The sequence below is a fragment of the Lepidochelys kempii genome, chromosome 10 (genome assembly GCF_965140265.1).
Source record: "Lepidochelys kempii isolate rLepKem1 chromosome 10, rLepKem1.hap2, whole genome shotgun sequence".
In the NCBI taxonomy this organism is placed as follows: Eukaryota; Metazoa; Chordata; order Testudines; family Cheloniidae; genus Lepidochelys; species Lepidochelys kempii.
This window is the reverse complement of record NC_133265.1, coordinates 69,901,694-69,920,288: the sequence shown is the minus strand read 5'-3', so window position 1 is coordinate 69,920,288 and position 18,595 is coordinate 69,901,694. Positions and strand designations below refer to the sequence as shown.

General features: G+C 55.8%; 1 protein-coding gene across 4 annotated transcripts; it reads right to left on the bottom strand.

Moving 5' to 3' along the window:
* Window positions 1-895: 895 nt before the first annotated feature.
* Window positions 896-17,881, bottom strand: KIF7 (kinesin family member 7). Of its 4 annotated transcripts, none has more exons than XM_073304135.1 (19): window positions 17,777-17,881; window positions 16,441-16,836; window positions 14,187-14,387; window positions 12,347-12,764; window positions 10,921-11,455; window positions 9,797-9,934; window positions 9,086-9,313; window positions 8,519-8,685; window positions 7,704-7,813; window positions 7,175-7,327; window positions 6,008-6,210; window positions 5,577-5,774; window positions 5,200-5,325; window positions 4,360-4,536; window positions 3,758-3,973; window positions 3,107-3,313; window positions 2,444-2,642; window positions 2,089-2,235; window positions 896-1,782 (listed from the first exon to the last, which is right to left on the bottom strand). In XM_073304135.1, exons 2-19 carry the CDS (start codon window positions 16,766-16,768, stop codon window positions 1,382-1,384), a joined length of 4,152 nt encoding a protein of 1,383 aa, XP_073160236.1. In that variant the 5' UTR covers window positions 16,769-16,836; window positions 17,777-17,881; the 3' UTR covers window positions 896-1,381. The 4 variants fall into 4 exon arrangements, with proteins under 4 accessions (XP_073160236.1, XP_073160237.1, XP_073160238.1 ...); XM_073304136.1 differs by having other exon boundaries at window positions 896-1,779; XM_073304137.1 differs by lacking the exons at window positions 14,187-14,387; window positions 16,441-16,836; window positions 17,777-17,881 and adding an exon at window positions 12,926-14,173.
* Window positions 17,882-18,595: the final 714 nt, after the last annotated feature.

Sequence of the window (18,595 nt, the reverse complement as noted above, 5' to 3'; positions counted from 1 at the left end):
TGGATGAGCTTGTGAAGTCCTCTAAGCCTGAGCAGTGGGGGGCATATACTGTGTATTGCTCTTACATAACATGTACTTCCTCTCTGTGAATCTAGTCTAATATAAGGCTGCGAGCTTTCTCTTCTCCCCTTTCCCAAATTTACGAGGGGTGGGCTGGCCTTAACCGTGCAACAGCTGTATTCTCTGAGCAGGATACTGCAAGGGAACACTTGAGATTATAGTTCAGAGCCAGCTGCTTCTTTCTACTAAATGACAGGGTGTGTATATCTCCCCTCACTGAAAAGCAAGGTGGTTAAGTACTAGGTGGATTGCACTTGTTGTGTGTAACTTCTCTCTCCTGTAAAATCTCATTGGGTGGGGGTGGGGGGGGGGGGGAGAGATGAAGTGCACTTCCATAGCATGACAGGCTCCTTCTAAGCTTCAGCCTCACAGATTCTCATTTCAGTTTCCCCTGGGTCAGGAAGATCAGATGGCACTTAAATGCCAGTCCCATGACTGCTTAGAGATGCCTGCACCTCCCTCCCTCGGGAAGATGTAGAAGGAGGGCTTTTGTAGCAATTACGCTGGAGGCAGAATGCAATGGATTCTCCTCTGCTGGAGGCTATTCCGTACAGAAGGAGAAAAACCAAGTGAGTTAAAAGCTTGGGAAAGGAACAGCCATGAAACCCAGCCTCTGAAATGATGATCCAGGACCCTTGGAGCTCTGTGTAATGTACTGCTACCAACAGGCAATACAAGAAAAAAAGGTTAAGTCCAGTCATAAGGGTCAGGTTCGGGCTAAGACATAGCACACAGATGCATTGCCTGACCATAGCCAGTTGAGAGGTTCCGTGTTCCCAAGCCAGTGCCTCACCCTCAGGGGTTGAGAGAGTGTAGGAGGCTGTGACACAAGTGATTTAATAAAACTCAGGCTGCTTTATTAGAAAGTTACAGCAGAAATGTAAAAAAGTTACTACAAAGATATTTACAAGTCCCCCTACACGTAGTGCTAATGTCAGAAAGCAGCTCCCCCTGCTGCAGCCAATAGAGGCTTTCCCTGAGGGAGATGCCAGCAGGCAGGCTCCAGAACTGTAAACATAAGTCCATAGTGGTAGAGGCTGACCAGAGCTCTGCCCAGGGAAGCTGCTGGGGCGGGGGGGGGGACTGCCCAGCTAACACAACTGGGCTGGGACACCAAAGTGGAACTGACTACACCTCCCCTCAGCTGCCTTTTTAGCAATTTTTCCTTGTGGTGAAAATGTCCCAGCCCAGTCCTTAATGAAATGCAGTATGTTTGTAGCCAAGCTGCCTAGGCAGAGCAGGAGGGTATTTACTAGCTACCTGTGGCAGTGATTGCTCCTCCCAGCGCTGTGCACAGTTAGTTAGGGTTCAAAGCTTGAGTCTAGACTGGGTTTCTCCTGACATCAATCATTCCTGGATGGGAGGGCATTGGAGCAACATTGAGGCTTGCTCTGCGCAGCTCCCTCCAGGGTTTGGGCAGAGGAGCCAGGTTCCATGGCAGAACCATGTCCTGGGGCTGCCCAAGTCTCAGCAGGTACTCTGCCTCTCTCTGCTGAATCCCCTCTGGGCCCAAAGGGTTGTCACTGGGTAGTGAAGAGCGCCTCCATGTGGATGGTAAAGGTGCATGCACCAATTCCCTATTCTCATCCCTGCACTTATGGCTTCCTTCAGTGACAGCCACCTGCACCTGCTGTTCCACAATACCAGTGCCCAATTCTTCACAGGTCCCAAGTACAGCAGGTGGTCTGTCCCCAGCTCCAAGCATGCTTCTGTCCGCTCCTGCTGGAGAAGACAGGTTGTTAGAGAAGTGGTTCTTTGGAGAGACCCTTAGATAAGTCAGGGAAACTCAAGTGCGTGCAAGTTACAGCAAGAGATTGCTGAAGGGCTCCATCCCCTCTGCACCGAAAGAGTGGGCATGGATAATAATCCAGAGGCAACTGCCCCGACATAGGCTCTGCCCTGCCCTTCAAACTCTTGCTGCTATAGAAATGGGAGTTTGCACCTGGTCACGTGCAGGCAAATGAAAGCATGCCTCGGGGGTAAAACTCAAGCGGCACTCCCTACCCTGACCAGCAGGGGTTTCCTCACCTTTGCTCTGTCCTGGGTGGCTCAGATTACTCAGCCTCTGGTTCAGCACCTGGTTTGCCCACACGTAGCGGCTCAATTCTTTTTCCAGCACTTGGATTCTTCCCTCAAACTGTAGCTTGCTGCTGGCCAGCCCCTCACCCATGTGCTCTACAAAGAGAAGGAGTGTTATTCCAGGTGGTGGAGCTTAGACACTGCGCTGTAGTTGCCCTGCAAAGGGTTCATGAAGCAGAGGAGCTGTTGGGCCACAGAACTCCATCATGGAAGGGTTAACTGAGGCAGGGGTATCAAGGAGCCCACTTGGCTTGACGGAAGAACAGGGTCCACCTCCAGGGGCATAGGGAGGCAGGGGCGTTACCTTGGCTCTGCTGGAGCAGGAACTGGATGTTCTGCTCGTGCTCCTTCTGTTGCAGGGTGAGCTGGCGGTCCATCTCCAGGTGCTGGCGCTCCACGGCCACCTCCAGCCAGTACACCTGCTGCTGTTGCTCCTCCAGCTGCATTTCCAGCTCGGAGAAAGCAATGTGCTGCCTGTGCTGATCCTCTCGCAGGGTCACCACCTGCCCCGGGCCCAAGAGCAGGCCCCATGTCAAACCCTCACCAAGGCTCGGAAGCTTCGCTCTTCCCCGCTGATCAAGTTAGTTTCTTGCTAAGGAGCAAAAAGGGCTTGGTCTTCAGTAGACGCCAGCACTTTCAAAGGGCCACAGCTGCCTCAGTGCCATGGGGGGAGCCATGCAGCATCTGAGAGCAATGTCAGGGGGCCAGCTAGAGCAGAGCCCAGCTGGGGTACCCAGCACTTCCACCCCAGTCAGGGTGTTTGCAACACTGGGGGCTTGTGTGTCACACAGAAACCAGGCTACAAAAGGAATAGCGGGGGGCTGCCCCCTCACAGTAGAAAGCCAGCAAAGGACCAGGACTCCTGGGCAAAGGTACCGCACAGTGCAGGAGGGAAGTGCCATTTGATTAGACACCACGGTCCCAAGCTGAGCAGAGGGCTGGGGCAGGGCACCTATCTGGACCCTACCTTATCAAAGTACTTGCAGAGCAGAGCTCGGGTCTCGGAGGAGGAGAGGTAACTGAGCTTGGCCATGAGGTTCATCTCGCACTGGGACAGCAGGCTGGCCGAGGCCCGCAGGACCCGCTGTCTGCATGTGATTGACTCGTTCTTGTACTCGATCGCAGCATCCAGAGCCTCAATAGCCTCGTCCAGCTGGAACAGGATCCGCTCCTCCTGCCGCCCCGGGGGGAGGAAGGGAGCTGCAGTTACTCCTGGGTTAGAATGAGGGGGAACGGAATCCACCCAGAGCAGTCAGGTAGGTGATCTGCAAGCTACACCCAGGCTTCAGCCCTGCCGGGGCCCCTCACTCTTGAGCCCCCCCTCTTATTCCACTCGTATCTGACACACACAGAGCTCTGCCAATGCACCTTACTACAGACACGGGCCTCCCAAAACGGATATGTCCAGCCTCAGGCCTCTTCCAAGGCTGACAACTGTACTCAACTGTGCTAGATTTGGATTGACTGTAATGTGCAAAATCAGGCCCATCACAGTCTTCTTCCATGTGACCAGCGTAGCTCTGAGGCTAGGCGCGAAAGGTTAGCACACAGCCCTTTCCTAGACATCCTCTCACTATCTACACGAGCTGTGGGGTGGGCCCAAAAGGCAGCTGGTTACCTCCGGGGATAGCAGGGTGCCCTGGCGCAGCTTGTTGTCTATCTCCAGCCTTTGTTTGAGCAGCTGGTCCTTCTCCTGGCGCAAGCTATTGATCTCCTGCCGGATCTGCTGCTGATCGTGGGCGCTGCCATGACGGAGCTGTCCGTTTTTCTCCGTCAGCTCCTTTTCCAGGAGTTCCAGGCGGCTGGACACACGCACGATGTCATCCGTCAAGGCCTGGAGCAGCAGGAGAAACAAGACCTCACCTGAGCACCTCCCCAAGGGAAACCCAGCCCTGCAACTGCCCTCCACAACACCCACGCAAGCCAAGGGCAATTAAACCAAACCATCCCCCAAGCCACAGCGAGGGAGATTCCAAGGCAGGAGTTTAATGGAGAGGCTGATGTGGCTCAGATTAAAGGTCAAGAGAAGGCAGAGAGCCAGCAGAAGTCACACAGCGTGGGCACTACTCCCTACCCCAAACCCTGCTGATGCTGCCTCAGTCCAGACCACATCCCCAGCCCCGCCAAAGCACCTCACTCCTGCAAGCGTAGGGCAAGCACTCTCCCCCTCCCCATTCCCCAGCAGGAGCAGCTGTGTCCGAGGGACCTTCTGCATCCCACCTGGCTGGACCGGCGTCTCTTCTTCTCCAGGCCGTTCTTCTCCTGCAGCAGCGCTTCCTTTTTGGCCACTATGGCTTCCCGTTTCCTCAGCTCATCCTCCAGCTCGTCCAGGGCACGACGCTGCTCAAGGACTTTGTCCATTTCCAGGTCCAGCCACTTCTTCTGCTCCTCGATTTTCTGATGGAAAGAAAGGAAGAGAGGTAGGGGATGGGGGAAGGATGTGGTCACCGATAGGAGGGAGGTTAGGTCTGGGGGGCAGAGGCTTCTACTAGCTACTTCTCTGGCCCCATCACTGCAGATCTGAATGCTTCACCCCTTAATGGATTTATCCTCACACACCCCTCTGAGCTAGGGCAGTGCTCTTATCCCCAGTGTACAGAGGAGGAACTGAGGCACGCATAGGCTGTGATTTGCCCAAGGGCACACAGGAAGTCCGTAGCAGAATAGAGAACAGAACCCAGGTCTCCTGAGTAACAGGTTAGTGTCCTAAGCACTGGGCCGGCCCTCCTGTCATCCAGCCAACAGAGAAGGCTTCACCACAGCTGCTCCATGCCCCAGCCATTTGGGATTACTGGGGCTCAGGAGGGTCCTGGCAAGGACAGGTCAGTGCACTTCAGGTCCCAAGAATATGTGGGGCCCAGAGCAGAGGCTGCATGTGAGCTTTGCCCCCTGGGGAAGGAGGATACAGTGAATGTTAGGGGTGTGGGTCAAGCTCAGTCTGTCCTGCCTGGGGGAGATTCCAGTGACAGCTGCTAATGAGGACATGGGGGCCAGACACCTTTGCTGACATTACCAATCTGGTGCCCCCCGCATTGGAACAGGCAGGTCACTGCTATGTACCTGCTGCTGCTCCAGGCTGATCACAGACCCATTGCTGCCGCTCCTCCGTTTCCTCTGGAAAGCTGCAATCTCCTCAGTCTTGATGCGCAGGATCTTCTGATGCTGCTCATGTTTCAGTTCCAGCTCCTGCGTGGGGGGAGCAGCCGTTAGTTTGGGGGTGCAGTGGGGGGAGAACAGGTTGATCCCGAGCCAAGGAGCTCAGACTGACAGACAGGGCTGGAGCCCTCACAGCCTCAAGCTCAACTCATTGGGCCAAGCTGTTACTGCAGAAAAGGCAGTACAGGCTTCCCTCCGCAACCTGCTGCAGATGAGGACACACGGACACACACCAGAGCTACCCTCTGCCCTTGGCTGGCCCCCAGGGGTCTCGCTCTTACCTTGACTCGGTGCTGCCGTTTGTGCATCTCCGTCTCCAGGCGGCGTTTCTGCTCCGTCTCCTCACGCAGGCGCCTCTGCAGCTGCCCCTGCTGCCGCCGCATCAGCTGGATGTTCCTTTCCAGCTCCCGCACCCGCTTCTCGCTCTGGGCAGACAGCGACACCAGCCTCTCCGTCGCTTGCTTCTTCTCTCGCAGCACCTGCCACGGGACAGCTGCTCTCAGACTCGAGGCCAGGAAAGTGGACACCACCCTGCCCTTCGGAGAATCCCTGATAGCCTTTGGAGAGAGAGCGAGCCCCCAACCCTATTCCTTCGACAACCCCTCAGACACAGGAGCCACAGCCTGGGGGCAAGCAAGCTGTGCTCAACCTGCAAGCGCTTCAACTCCTCCCAGCTGGGGCAGAGAGGTGAGGACCCCGCGCTCACACTGACCCGTGCCTTGCTCTGGGCTGCTGCAACCCTCGTGCGATATTCCTGCAGTTTGCATTTCTCTCCAGCGTCCTGGGGCTCCTTCCCCTCCAGTTCCTGCAGCTGCTTCTGGCCACTGCTCAGCTCTGCTCGCACCTGTTCCGCCTCCTGCTCCAGCTCAAAGATCTTCTGACAGTACTGTCTGTTCATGGCCTGGGCATCCTTGCCTGAAAGCACCAGGAAATCCACACTGTTGCCAACTGCTCTGCACCCTCCCACCCCTCTCCCTTCCAGGAGGCACAGCTGGAAGGACAGCAACGCCAAGGGACTGAATGGACCTGGCAGCTTCAGGCATTCGCCAGCCCCTCAAGAGCAGCAGTTGTGGCATCAGGATACTGGGCTGTGCTAGAATAACCTCCGCAGGGCACGAGCTGGGGCTGTCCCGGGCCTGTTGCACAGGTGCACAGGCAAGGAGTCACTTCCCTTTTCTGGGGATCAGATTTCCCACCTTGCCCCAACGTTCTCTTGGCTCATCCTGCAGGAAGCCCCACTGCAGCATACTACGTAGGCCACCAGCCCTGCTGGTCTGATCTCCAGCAATCCCTGCTCTGGCTTGAGATGGGGCTGGATGCTGTGACTCCTCCCCTTCTTCCAGTCAGCACCCTTCCTTCCCTCAGCTCCTCCAATGAGAGACCCTGAGAGAGCCAGAGGAGAAGCCAAGAAGACGGATCTCAACCAGTAGGTGGTGGCAGAAGCAGCACTAGAGTGGATAGAGGGGGAGAGAGATGGCTGAGGGGGGGACTGTCTCATACTGCATGCAAGGGTTTAATCAGTATTTTCTGAGGCCAGGCAAGCAGCTGGGCACAGGGCCCACTTCCCTGCTGAGGAGGGAGAGTCCCCTTGCTAGCAGTAAGAGCAAGCCCCCCAAGATGCAGGAGAGCGTAGCCCAGATCCAGGGAGTGGGGCTATGCTTGTGGTAACAAGTGTGGCGGGGAAGGTCACTCAGCGCACTGCGAACCTGGCCTAATGGGGAAGGCGCACAGGGAGGGATGCAGAGTTGGAGGAACAGAGGGAACAATGTCCCACCAGGAGAGAAGACAGGCAGAGATCCAGCACCTCCTCCCATAGGTGTAAGCCCAAAAGCCCCAAAGCCTCCTTGGTAGGAACATCACCACTCCAGTAGCTCTGCACCTGTCTTGATGAGCTCCGCGATCAGCTCCTCCTTCATGCGAATGTTTATTGCAAGCTCCCGGATCTTCTGCTGGGCTTGCATCAGCCGCCGCTCTGAGTCCTTCCCTGAAAGACCTTCCCTGGGACCAGCCTGCTCCCTTCTCCCGCAGGCCTCTGTAACACAGAGAGCGAGCCTGCTTCAGATCCTCGCCCAGGAAGCTGCCGTCCCAAAAGCAAGGTGGAGAGCGAACAAGCCAATAATGCTGTGGCCCAGATCAGGCGGAACGCAGTCCATGGTTGCCCTCATCTTTAATACCACCACTACAACCCTCAGTCTACAGATCCCAGCATGCAATGCTCCATCTTGAGAAAAGCGGCCGGGCCACAATCTGCTCCGTTCTGCATTAGTCTGGCCTAGGTTGGGCAGTCTGGATGCCCCTGCACCACCTTTTTTTTCCAGAGCAGAGCACATGGCTGGGCTCCTCACCACTGCCAATAGGGACTGAGGGCATCACGAACCTTCAGAAGATCCCCCCTAGTCTCCACTCACCTTTGGCCAGTTCCGGGGGCTCCTCCTGCATGGGCAATGAGTTGCCTCTGCTCTGCTCCTCACACACCTTGCTGGAAACGTCCTTCTTGATCCAGCTTCGGATCCCATTTCTAGAACAGCAGCAAATCAGTTTAGCTGGGTGCAGGCTCCGCTACAACTGAGGGAAGAAGGAACCTGCTCCAAGCCTGCCACATGGCACTAGCCCAACAGAGAGGGATGAGACTGCCCTTGGCCTATCAGGCAAACCAATGCTCTGCGGGAATGGGTTTCAGAGGGGCTGGAATCAGGAATGAAGCAGCAGACTCAAATCCATCTCAGGCCATTTTCCAGTGGACAGGTGCTCACATCCTCCAAGCCAGCAGTTGGCCAAGGGCTGAATGGCCCCAGAGATGGAGCTCACCTCTCAACTCTAAAAATGGCCCCTCCAAATCAGGGCAGCGATACAGGAGGAGGAAGCTTGAAATGCCCCTGCCTGTGCTGTGCAGGGTGGGCTCAGTCTCTGGGGCCATCAGGCCTCTGCCAGCACTAGCCTTGCTGAGCAGTTAGATGCTAATCTGCAATTCAGCCATTACAAACACACTCACTTTTCCTGACTCTTCCGGTTTGGCTTCTGTAGTTCTACAAGTACCTCTCGGACTTAGGGGACATGGCACACGCCTGGCTAAGGGCTCCGAGGTGGCTCATTTAGAGCCAGCCCAATTCCTGGTGCAGGAGTCTCTGGCTGGCGATTGGACAAGTCCTTAATCAGGGGAAGCAGACATGGTGTTCAAGGAGTGGCCCCAGCCGACGTTCCCGTGTGTGCAGCCTCCACTCACCTGCGCTGGTGCAGGGACCGTTTCTGCTCCCCCTCTTCGTCCAAGGATGGCTCAGAGTCCTCACTGCACTCCCTCATCAGCATCACGTCTTTGGCCTCCAGACTGCAGGCACGGCTTTGGCAATGCACCACCAGGTCCTCCCCCAGGTGGGATGGGCTGCTGCTGAGCTGCTTGGGGCAAAGCGGGTGGTCATGCACGGAAAGATGAACAAACTGCGTAAGGCCCAGGGCTCAGGAGGGGGCACTGAGTTATAAAGAGGGAGACAATGTGGAGCTCAGTGGCTTTGTGAGCAGGGCTGGTGAGTTCCTGGACCCAGCCAGCTGCTCAGCACACCAGGCTTTACCTGCAGCCTGGGCTCGGGATGCAATATGTAAGTGCTCAGACTTGGTTGAAACCAGTTTTTTCCCAAACTGAGCAAAGGCCTCACAACAGGGAGGACAGCACCAACGCCTAGGGCCGAGTTAGAGACTGAACATGGGAAAGGCCAGCTCCTCCAATCAGGGGAGCCAGAACAGAAACCAGCCCTTCCCAAGAGCAAACACCCGTGGAAATGACTTACACCCCCACCTTTCCACAATGGACTCTTCTGCTCTGGCTCGTGTGGGACGGCGTGGACTGGACCAGGCTGAGGCCATGGGACCGCGTGGTATCCAGCGGGGCCGTGTGAGGTCTCTGGGCGAGCTCCACCAGGTGAATGTTCTGCAGCAGCTCTGGCACCTGCAGGTCTGGCATCGCCATCTCCAGGCGCACATGTAGCTCAGATATGGCATCCTGCTGCTCCTGCAACTTGTTGCTCTGAAAAACAACGGAAGATGGGGTTTCCCACGCACGTCTCAGGCCTGCTGCTAGCACAGTAGCAAACAGGACATGCTGCACTCTCCCTGATTTCCCGCCCCCGCTCTCTGTGCCATCCGGAAAAGGAGTGGCAGATTAATAGGAGAGATGAGATAGGCAGGGAGATTTGGCTGGGTTTGGGGAGTGGAGGGGGCAGGCACTAAAAATCCAACAGGAAAATCCCACCCCAGAAGGGAAAATCTACAGCACAGGGCAGGCTGGGCCAGGCAGCATCTGAAATTAAAGGCTCCCTAGTTGGGCCTATTCTCTGAGGAATAACAGTGCGATGAAGGTTGAAAAGGGAGCAAGGGCCTGCAGGGACACCAGGAGAGTGCAGGGAGGGTTTGCCCACCAGGACAGAGAGGTGCAGGCTGCAGGCAACAGGAAGGGGAGGGGACTGCTGGGTCAGATATTCCCCTGGGCATGGGCAGAGGCCAGCAGTACCTGCAGTTTGTACTGCTCCATGGCATCCTCCAGGGCAGCTAGGAAGTCACGGTTCTCCTCCTCCAGACGCTCCACCTGTCTCTGCAGCTGGGCCAGGTGCTCGTCTCTGGCTGCCTCACATACTTTCTCTGTGCTCACCTGCCCGCAGGGAAGGGAAGAGAGACGGCATCAGTAACCCCCCAAACGTCACTGTGCCCCCCTCCCCGCCCCACACGCGGCACAAACAGGTATGTCTGCTATACGGTGTGCCACTCACCAGTCGGACACAAAGACCTGTTCACGTCTCCCCATGTGATTGGGGTGACAGGCCCGAGAGGAAAGATGTTATTTAGACCGTTACTAAGTCAGGCTGCAATGGGGGACACTGCTGGGAGCGAAGAGTTGCAGTGCTAGCCATTCCCTCTGCAGGTTGTGCTCAGTGGGGCTCCCACAACACACCCCCCCTCCCGCCCCATTGAAATAACTTCTCTAGTTCTACAACCGCTTTCCCCACCAGAGGGGTGGGTACGTTCCAAACTACATTGGAAGCTACTTTAATTTCACATTTAAAAAAAAAATCCCACTGGAACCCAGCCACCGTTCGGCCTCGCTACCATCTGCCAGCAGGATCCAGGCTTCTCCCTCACTCCTCGGCCACATTCCCTGTGTGGATGCTGCTTTCCACCTCAACAGCAGCTGCCTTTCAGTGGGGAGGCACCTAAGAGGGATTGGGAAGCTTTCCTAGTTGATGTCTGAGAAGCACTTTGTCCTCTGTGGAGGACAGGGACTGCTGAGTTATTCAGGGGAAACCAAAACTGAACCTGTGTCTCCCAAATCCCAGGCTAACCCTAACCATTGGCCCATCCTTCTTCTCTCATAGGGAGTACTACTCCCCTCTACCCCCAGGAGGCTGCGCCCACTCACAGATGGGCTCTAATGAGGGCCTAACACAGAGACAACCTCATCTCATTCTCTTCTTTCCCACTGCCAATGCAGCTTTTCCTTTACTGTCCTTCCCAGGTGCTTCTCAGCACTCTGCTCTCGCACGAAGCATCACTGCCTGCGTAGCCTGGCCTGGGGCAGGTGATACCAGACTGACACTTCTCACTGCCCAGGGTGACCAAACAAGGGTGACACCCCAATACCTGAGTCTGTGGCGGCTTTGAGCCTTGTGCCTGGGGGCGCCGATCCTCTGCTGAGGTGCTCTCAATGCCGCTATCCAGTCCAGAGGCAGAGGTCAGCTCGCTCCTCTCACTCTCAACCGCACACAACCACTCCTTCACTCGCAGGATCTGCTCCATGGTCAGGTTGCCCTCCCCTTGCAGTTCCATCAGGAGCTGGTAGGCAGCGTCCGTGCACGTCCTGTAGTGAGCGCACTCTGCCAGCAAGCGGGCCGTGCGGTCTTGTGGGCACCGCTTGGCAGCGTCGGAGCGGTTTATGATACGGGTCTCCGAGCGATGCCGCTGCTCCAGCGCCCTCTGCAGGTTCTTTATTTGAAGCTGCAGCTCCTCTACATGCTCTGTCTCCCTGCGGCAGTTCACCATGGCCTTGTTCTTGATGTTCTGAGCTCGGCTGGCGTAGTTCAGCGTGTTGAGACTCTCATCGAAGTCAGAGGAGGAAGGGCTGACGCAGGCGATCATGACAGTCTGGGCATTCCCTCCCAGGGAGTCTTTCAGGATCCTAAGGAGAAGAGCGAAGACATCAGATCAGAGCAAGGGGCTGCAGCCCATGCTACGGCAGACATGCCAGGGGCTGGCAGGGTATTCACAGCACCACCCTTCTGACAGGGTAAACCCAGGAGTACAAAACGCTTTTCATCAGCTCAGTGCTGGGGAAAGGGGCCAGGACGACAGCCCTGAGCTCCTGTATGTTCCTACGGGAGAGGGAGAGCACAGCCTGAAGCACTGCAAGCGTCCCTCATACCGATCTCTGGTGAAAACGCCTCCAGTACAGCATCCCTTCTGGGGCTGAGAGGGGCTCCAATAACCTCTGCTGGGCATGGTAACAAGGGAACCAGTTATGTGACCCTGTCCAGGCTAGGAACTAGACTGAGACCACCTTAGTTCACACAGGCCCCAAACCGCCATCTGATGGGAGCATCTGCTAGTCTCGGCTAGGCAGGAACAGATGGGACCCTCCATACCCCACTCCCAGTGCCCTGAGCCACAGCAGCACAGGTCACCCGCCGAATGTTTTATAGTGAAGCAGCATTGGAACAAGCTGGACTTTCACGCTTATCCTTGGCTCCCTGCTTCTCAGGGACCCCTCCAGCCAAACACACCTACAGGATAGACTGACAGGCCTGGATACCTGTGGCCTTTTGGAGAGATGGACAGCTGACCCCTTCAGAACCAGTCAGAGAGCCTCCAAGTGAGAGCAGCAGGGGCAAGCAACCTGGCAAATTTAACTGTGGCAGCCACCAACCCTGACTGGGCAAGGGTGGTCAAACCCCAGCGAAACCCCTCGGCACGCTGGGAAGGAGTAGAGAAGGCTGTTATCCCTGCTACGGGGCTAAGAGAGCACCAGCCAGATAAGCAGTGTGATGTGGGTGGCCCAGGAACCATGGGGTACCTGGTGATTTTGGAATCCCTGTAAGGAATGTGGCTGCATTTCCTGCGGGGGTCTCCCAAGGCGCTGATCACATTGCCCAGAGCCAGCAGGCCACTGTTGATCTGGATACTCTCCTTCAGGCGCTCCCCTGTGTTTCCAGTCTTCACCACCCGCTCTGAGCCCGCTAGGTCCACAAAGTGGAATTTGGAAGCCAGGACTTGGCCGGAGGCCGGGACCGAGGCCCTGTCGTGGAGGGTGAGGCGGGTGAGTCGGCCAGCACCGCGCCGCTGCTCCATGGTTACTGTGAAGATGGTGTGCGAACGGCTCGACTGTGTGTTGATGTGGGTGGCTCCCGTGTGCTTGACCGTGTTGCCCATTTCCAGCAGGCTCAGGACCTCATCCAGCCCCTCCACTTCGGTTTCCTTTACCCCATACAACACTGTAACGAGACAAACACAGCAGTGACAGTGCTGGCATGGATACTCACACTTACTGCCCGGGAAAGCCACACAAAGAGACAGCTAGGATGTTCAGCAGGGGTGGAAGGGCAGTTGGGACTCACATATAGAGTAACTCCCAGAAGGGAAATCTGTTTCCTACCCAAAGGCTTTTCCTCCAGTCAGCAGGGTACACCGGTTTGTTATTGTAGGGTTGCTCGAAAGGGCCAGACTGCGCACCCAGCTAATTCATCATGGGCCACGCTCCTGCATTCAGCCATAGGCATATATTTTAAGCAACCAATGCTGGCTCATTTGTTTGGGAGACAAACCCTTCCACCCCAGCCTCACCAAATAAATAATGGGCGTAGCTCAGATACAGTGAAGCAGAAAAATGAGGTTGCTTAGCTACCCTTGGGAACAGCCCCAGGACTGAAATGTTGGTCCCGATCACATACAATCCCTTTGGAGGCCTCCACAGCACACCCTGGCTGAGCTTCTCAGAGCCGACGGTGCTTAAGAAAGGTGAGGGGCCACAAATCACAAGTGTTGCTGAAAATGGAGACTGACACCCTGAAGGCGTCCCTTTAGACCCCTTCCATGCCGACTGCTGCCATCACTTTCACATGGTCCCGCTGGACCCCAGGAATTTCAGAGGGAATGGACCAGAGACATCAGGCAGCAGAGCAGTACTGAACTAAGGCCAGTGTCTCATCCAGTATTGTCCTAGCAATGCCAGATGTCCTTCAAATATTCCACTTTCCTTAGAGAATACATAATCCAGAGCTGCCCCTAGAAGACAGAGACTCTACCACAAGGCTAGCGTGGGTTTGTTTGGCCACCATTACTTTCTGTGCATAAGGTAACTACTAGGCACATGGCTAGTGTTCAAAGGTGAGGCCCCTGCGCTGCTTCAGAGAGCCCAGTGCAGATGGGGCTATAAAAAAGCTCTCCTTGCACTATTCAGCAGAGCCTGCTAGCCAAGGTCAGCTGCATGGACAGCGAGTGAGATCTCAGGTGCCAGGAGACTTCCTTTCACCCCCATGTTAAATGGCCACCTGTGAAATGACTTTCCAGCCCCGGGGGACCTGAAAGGCTGAGCTGCTGAAGATGTTGGAAGGGATGTTGCTCCACCCACGTTCAGAAAAAAAAGCCCTTAGATAAAGCCTCACAGCTGGGCCCGCCCCAGTCAGAGCACATATTATGCCCCGTATTCTGTAACTGCATGCTATTGTGGCCAAAAACCTGAGTCCCAGCCATGGTCACCATTCATAAGTTTCAGAGTAAGAGGCTGGGGGAGAGAAATGGAGATAATCGCTTCTTTGTCAGGGCAGAAGCACAGTGCACTGCTTTGCAGGAACACACGTCCAGCCCTGGCCATGGGAGTCAGTCCAGGAGGGGAGTCTAAGAGCAGCCACAAGTACCAATATTGCCCTTGTCGTCCTCACGGATCTGGATGTCCTTGCTGGCCGTTTCCACTTGCAGCAGGTCCTGGAACTCCTCCTTATACACCTCCAAGTAGGAGATTCTGACTGTGTAGTCAATCAGGTCATTCTCATCAATGAGTTTGAAGGTCTCAGCCATGGCACGTGGGATGATGCCCTGCTCATCCTCATTGATGGAAGCTGGCACCGAGAGAGACACACAATCACCAGAAGCAGTGGATGCCCAGAGAGCCAACTCCAGTGTGGTGTGCAGCAGAGGACAATCAAAGCAGAGCACATCTCATGCCGTAAGGACAGTATGCCACAGGGACCAGCCTTACACCATCCCATGTGCTCAGCAGTGAGGGTCCATATTAAAGGCCCCTAAAGGAGCACTTCTCATAGGAGATCCTAGGGTCCTTGTCCAAAATTCCCCTCAACCCACTGGTGCATTACTGCTGCCCTTCATGCAGAGGTGGTGTATCTTAGGGTATGTCTTCACAGCACAGTTAACTTAGCCTGGGTGTGAGTGTTCCCACAGCCAAATTATGCCCATGTCCTCACTGTTTCTGCACTTGGCCTTGTGTATGGAGGCACATCCCACAGTTCTTTGTACTGAGAGGTTCTAGGATTCTTTCCCAGCCAGTTGTGTCAATTGTAGGAAAACTTGCTTGTCCTTTGGGGGGAATTGTGGGACAGCACTGGAGGATTATCAACACTTGAGTGATTTAGCCTGAATCCTCACTGCAAAATGGACAGGCTGCAGCCTAAGTGAAAGCAAGGTCTGGGCTCTAACCCACACCCCTAGCCAGGATAACTAGCCCAGGTTTAACCTGGGACAGAGATTTTTCTGTGTGGAAGGTCCTGGGGGGTTGGGCTAAACATAGTGAAGAACCAAGGTTAACTGTGCAGTGAAGACATATCCTTAGTGGTACTGCATGTATGGACTAGTAAAGTGCTTTCTTTAGGAGAGAAAAGTAAATTATAATATCCGTAGGTAGCAAACATTATGGCTGAGGCTGAAATGTGATTTCCTTTGAATCCAGCTCTGCTCAGAACTTTCTCCAATAAAAAAAAATGTTCTTCTGGGCTGAGAATTTCTTTAAATTAAATTAAGTTTTACATTGACCTTTGATGTGTGTGGGGAGTCTCCAATATCCCCAAACCATCTGAAGTTGTAAGCCTCAAACTTGGCATGAAGACAGCCCCAACTGCAAAAGGAAAAGTCAAGCCAAGCTTGAACACATACAAGCAATTTAGTATTTTTATAGCTATCTTTCTGCACATGCGCAGTAAATATTTTAAGGGGCCTTATGTACCAAAACAGCCAACCCTTCAGTATTAAAGCATTTATGGGAACTGAACAGCAGAAGCTCAAGAAAAGGGGGAAAAGGAAAGTGCAACAACAAAAACCTATGAAATGAAATGAAATGCAAAACTCTGTTAAGACTGATTTAGGGTATGTCTACACTTAAACAGCTATAGCTGTAGTGCTTCAGCATAGACACTCGCTACAGCAGCGGGAGGGGTTCTCCCATCGCTGTAGTTAATCCACCTCCCTGCGAGGCAGTAGCTAGATTGATGGAAGAACTCTTCCATTAACCTAGCACTGTCTATACTGGGGGTTAGGTCAGCATCTCTGAGGGGTGTGGATTTTTCACACTCCGAGGGATGTAGCTATGCTGATGTAAATTTTTAGGGCCCTGAGAAATAAAGGAAGCATGGCTCAGGAAAGTCAAAGGTGAAGGCACCCTTAGGAAATCACAAAACAATCTCCTTGCTTGACCTTCCCAAGATAAGCAAGTGGTAACCATACTTCACGTGCTGCTCAAACACAGGTATTGATCCCAAGCCAGTGGATGAATAGTTTTGCAAAAGTTAAGTCAGGTTCCTATGGGAATATTACATCAGACACAGGAAAATGTGCAGTGCCTAGTTTTGCAGCTAAACATAAAAGCTCACTATCCACGGGGCACCAGAGAGAGATGTGTACTCTCTTGGTACAAGTGCAGGACAGGCAGTATGGCCAAGCTGAGGAGCCTTTGAATTTCCTCAACTTTTTGCCTGCTTCATTTCTCAGCCTTGACGTTGCACTATCATCATCTTTTCATGCTATTATTACTAAACTAGCCCAAGAAGTCCTGTCTGCCCTGCTCACAGCCAGGCCCTGGGCAGTGAGTGGAGGAGGGTACCATTACCACACATGCATCAAGGGGGACAAGACTAGGAAGGTGCTACTTCTCCAGATACTCACAGACACTTGCTTCCCCAATGGTGTACGTTTTGCCCGAGCCTGTCTGGCCATAAGCAAACACAGTAACGTTGAAGCCTTCAAAGAAGGCCTCGACAAGCGGCTGCACACAGGCGCCATACACAGACTCCTGGTTTGAGGATTCAGTGAAGACAGCATCAAAGTGGAAATGGCGGTTACGCCCCAGGGTCACCTTGTTGGTCTCTGGGTCCCCATGCAGGCAGGCCTCGTGTCCATGCAACAGCTCCTTGGGCAGCAGGGGTCGAATGCGCACGGCCACTCTGACGGGAGTCTCCTCAGCTCGAGGCTGGGCCTCAGCTTTCAGACCCATGGTCAGCAACAACAGCAAAGTCAGGAGAGCCCCAAGCCAGGCGCTGGCACCATCTCCCTGCCCACATGCTGTAAGGAGAGAAGTGGGTTAGTGTAGATTCAGGCCAGCAATTGCCTCTGAACAACCATGGAGAAAGGTTCCTGATGATTTGATTGAGGGCTGCAGAGAGCAGAGCTGGAAAAAATCCAGGATCCAGCTACCAGGGGTCAGTGCAGGGCTGGGCCCTACTGTACATTTACTGGAGCTTTATCCAGTCTTGTTTCACACTTCCTTAGTTTTGGGGCTCCCACGCATTTCTTGAGGGGCTATTCCCCAGCCAGCTCAACCTCAGAGCCAGGACTTTATCCCCATAGTCGGTCTGCATTTCTCCACTGTTAATCTCCTCTAGCTCCCCATGCACAGCCTGAACAATGCCTCCGGCCCCTGGAGTTCATCTGCTTCACCTTGACTCTGCCCTGGCGACTGGAGGGTCACTCCTTTCCCCCACTCATCTGATTAAAATGGGGACAGGCTGGGGGCACAGGCAGACCTGGTAATCTGTGCCTCTTGGTGCCACCTACCAAGGCCTCTAGGCACCACCACTAAGCAGAGAGGGCAGCGCTCTCCGTAACTACCCGGGCGGCCCTAGCAAACCCCCACTTCCACAGGTACACACAGACCCTTAAATCTCCCCAGGGGCTTTGGGGGGGTGGGGGAAGCTGCTGCCCCACTGAGCCAGCTGGAGACAGGAGGGGTGCCCTGAGCCCCTCCAGATGGGAGAGCAAGGTGGGAGAAGAGGGTCACCACTCTGACCCCAGGGCAGTGGCTGTGTGTGTGTGTGGGGGGGGGGGGGGGATGCCAAGGGACCCAGGGGTGGTGGGTGTGTACCACGCTGGGCGTGTACCCCCGTCGCAGGGCACTGCACTGAGCCCCCTAGGGTGCTGGGCGCCCCGGGGGGTGGGGGGGTCACTGAGCGCCCCGGGGGCGGGTTGGGGCCGCGGCGCTGAGCCCAGCAGCCCCCGCACTCACCCCTCGAGCCGGCCGGACACTAAGAAGCCCCGGGCCGGGCGGAGGGGCCGGGCGCGCTGGGATGGCGTCAGGCGCGCGCCCCGGCCTGGGGGGGGCTCGAGTCCCGCCCCGTTAGCGCCGCCCCCGCTAGGGGCGTCAACTCCGCCTCCCGCCGCGTCAGACCCCAGCGTCATCAGCCACCCCCCACCCCCCCTCCAGGGTCATCAGCCGCCCCCAGTCCTGCCACCCCGCCCCCACCAGGGTCATCACCCCCCCCGCAGTCCTGCCACCCCGCCCCCACCAGGGTCATCACCCCCCCGCAGTCCTGCTACCCGCCCCCACCAGGGTCATCACCCCCCCGCAGTCCTGCCACCCCGCCCCCACCAGGGTCATCATCACCCCCCCCCCCGCAGTCCTGCCACCCCGCCCCCACCAGGGTCATCACCCCCCCGCAGTCCTGCTACCCGCCCCCACCAGGGTCATCACCCCCCCGCAGTCCTGCCACCCCGCCCCCACCAGGGTCATCATCACCCCCCCCGCAGTCCTGCCACCCCGCCCCCACCAGGGTCATCATCACCCCCCCCGCAGTCCTGCCACCCCGCCCCCACCAGGGTCATCACCCCCCCGCAGTCCTGCTACCCGCCCCCACCAGGGTCATCACACCCCCCCCCGCAGTCCTGCCACCCCGCCCCCACCAGGGTCATCATCACACCCCTGCAGTCCTGCCACCCCGCCCCCACCAGGGTCATTATCACCCCCCCCCGCAGTCCTGCCACCCCACCCCCACCAGGGTCATCACCCCCCCGCAGTCCTGCTACCCGCCCCCACCAGGGTCATCAC

What these genes read in the sequence shown, in the direction of transcription:
- KIF7 (XM_073304135.1), bottom strand. Translation starts at nt 16,768, where the DNA reads ATGGGTCTGAAAGCTGAGGCCCAGCCTCGAGCTGAGGAGACTCCCGTC. An exon ending in GAAGAGTCCATTGTGGAAAG is followed by an intron (nt 8,686 to 9,085) that starts GTGGGGGTGTAA and finishes TGCCCCAAGCAG; the next exon opens with CTCAGCAGCAGCCCATCCCA. An exon ending in TCTGCAAGTACTTTGATAAG is followed by an intron (nt 2,643 to 3,106) that starts GTAGGGTCCAGA and finishes GGCCCGGGGCAG; the next exon opens with GTGGTGACCCTGCGAGAGGA.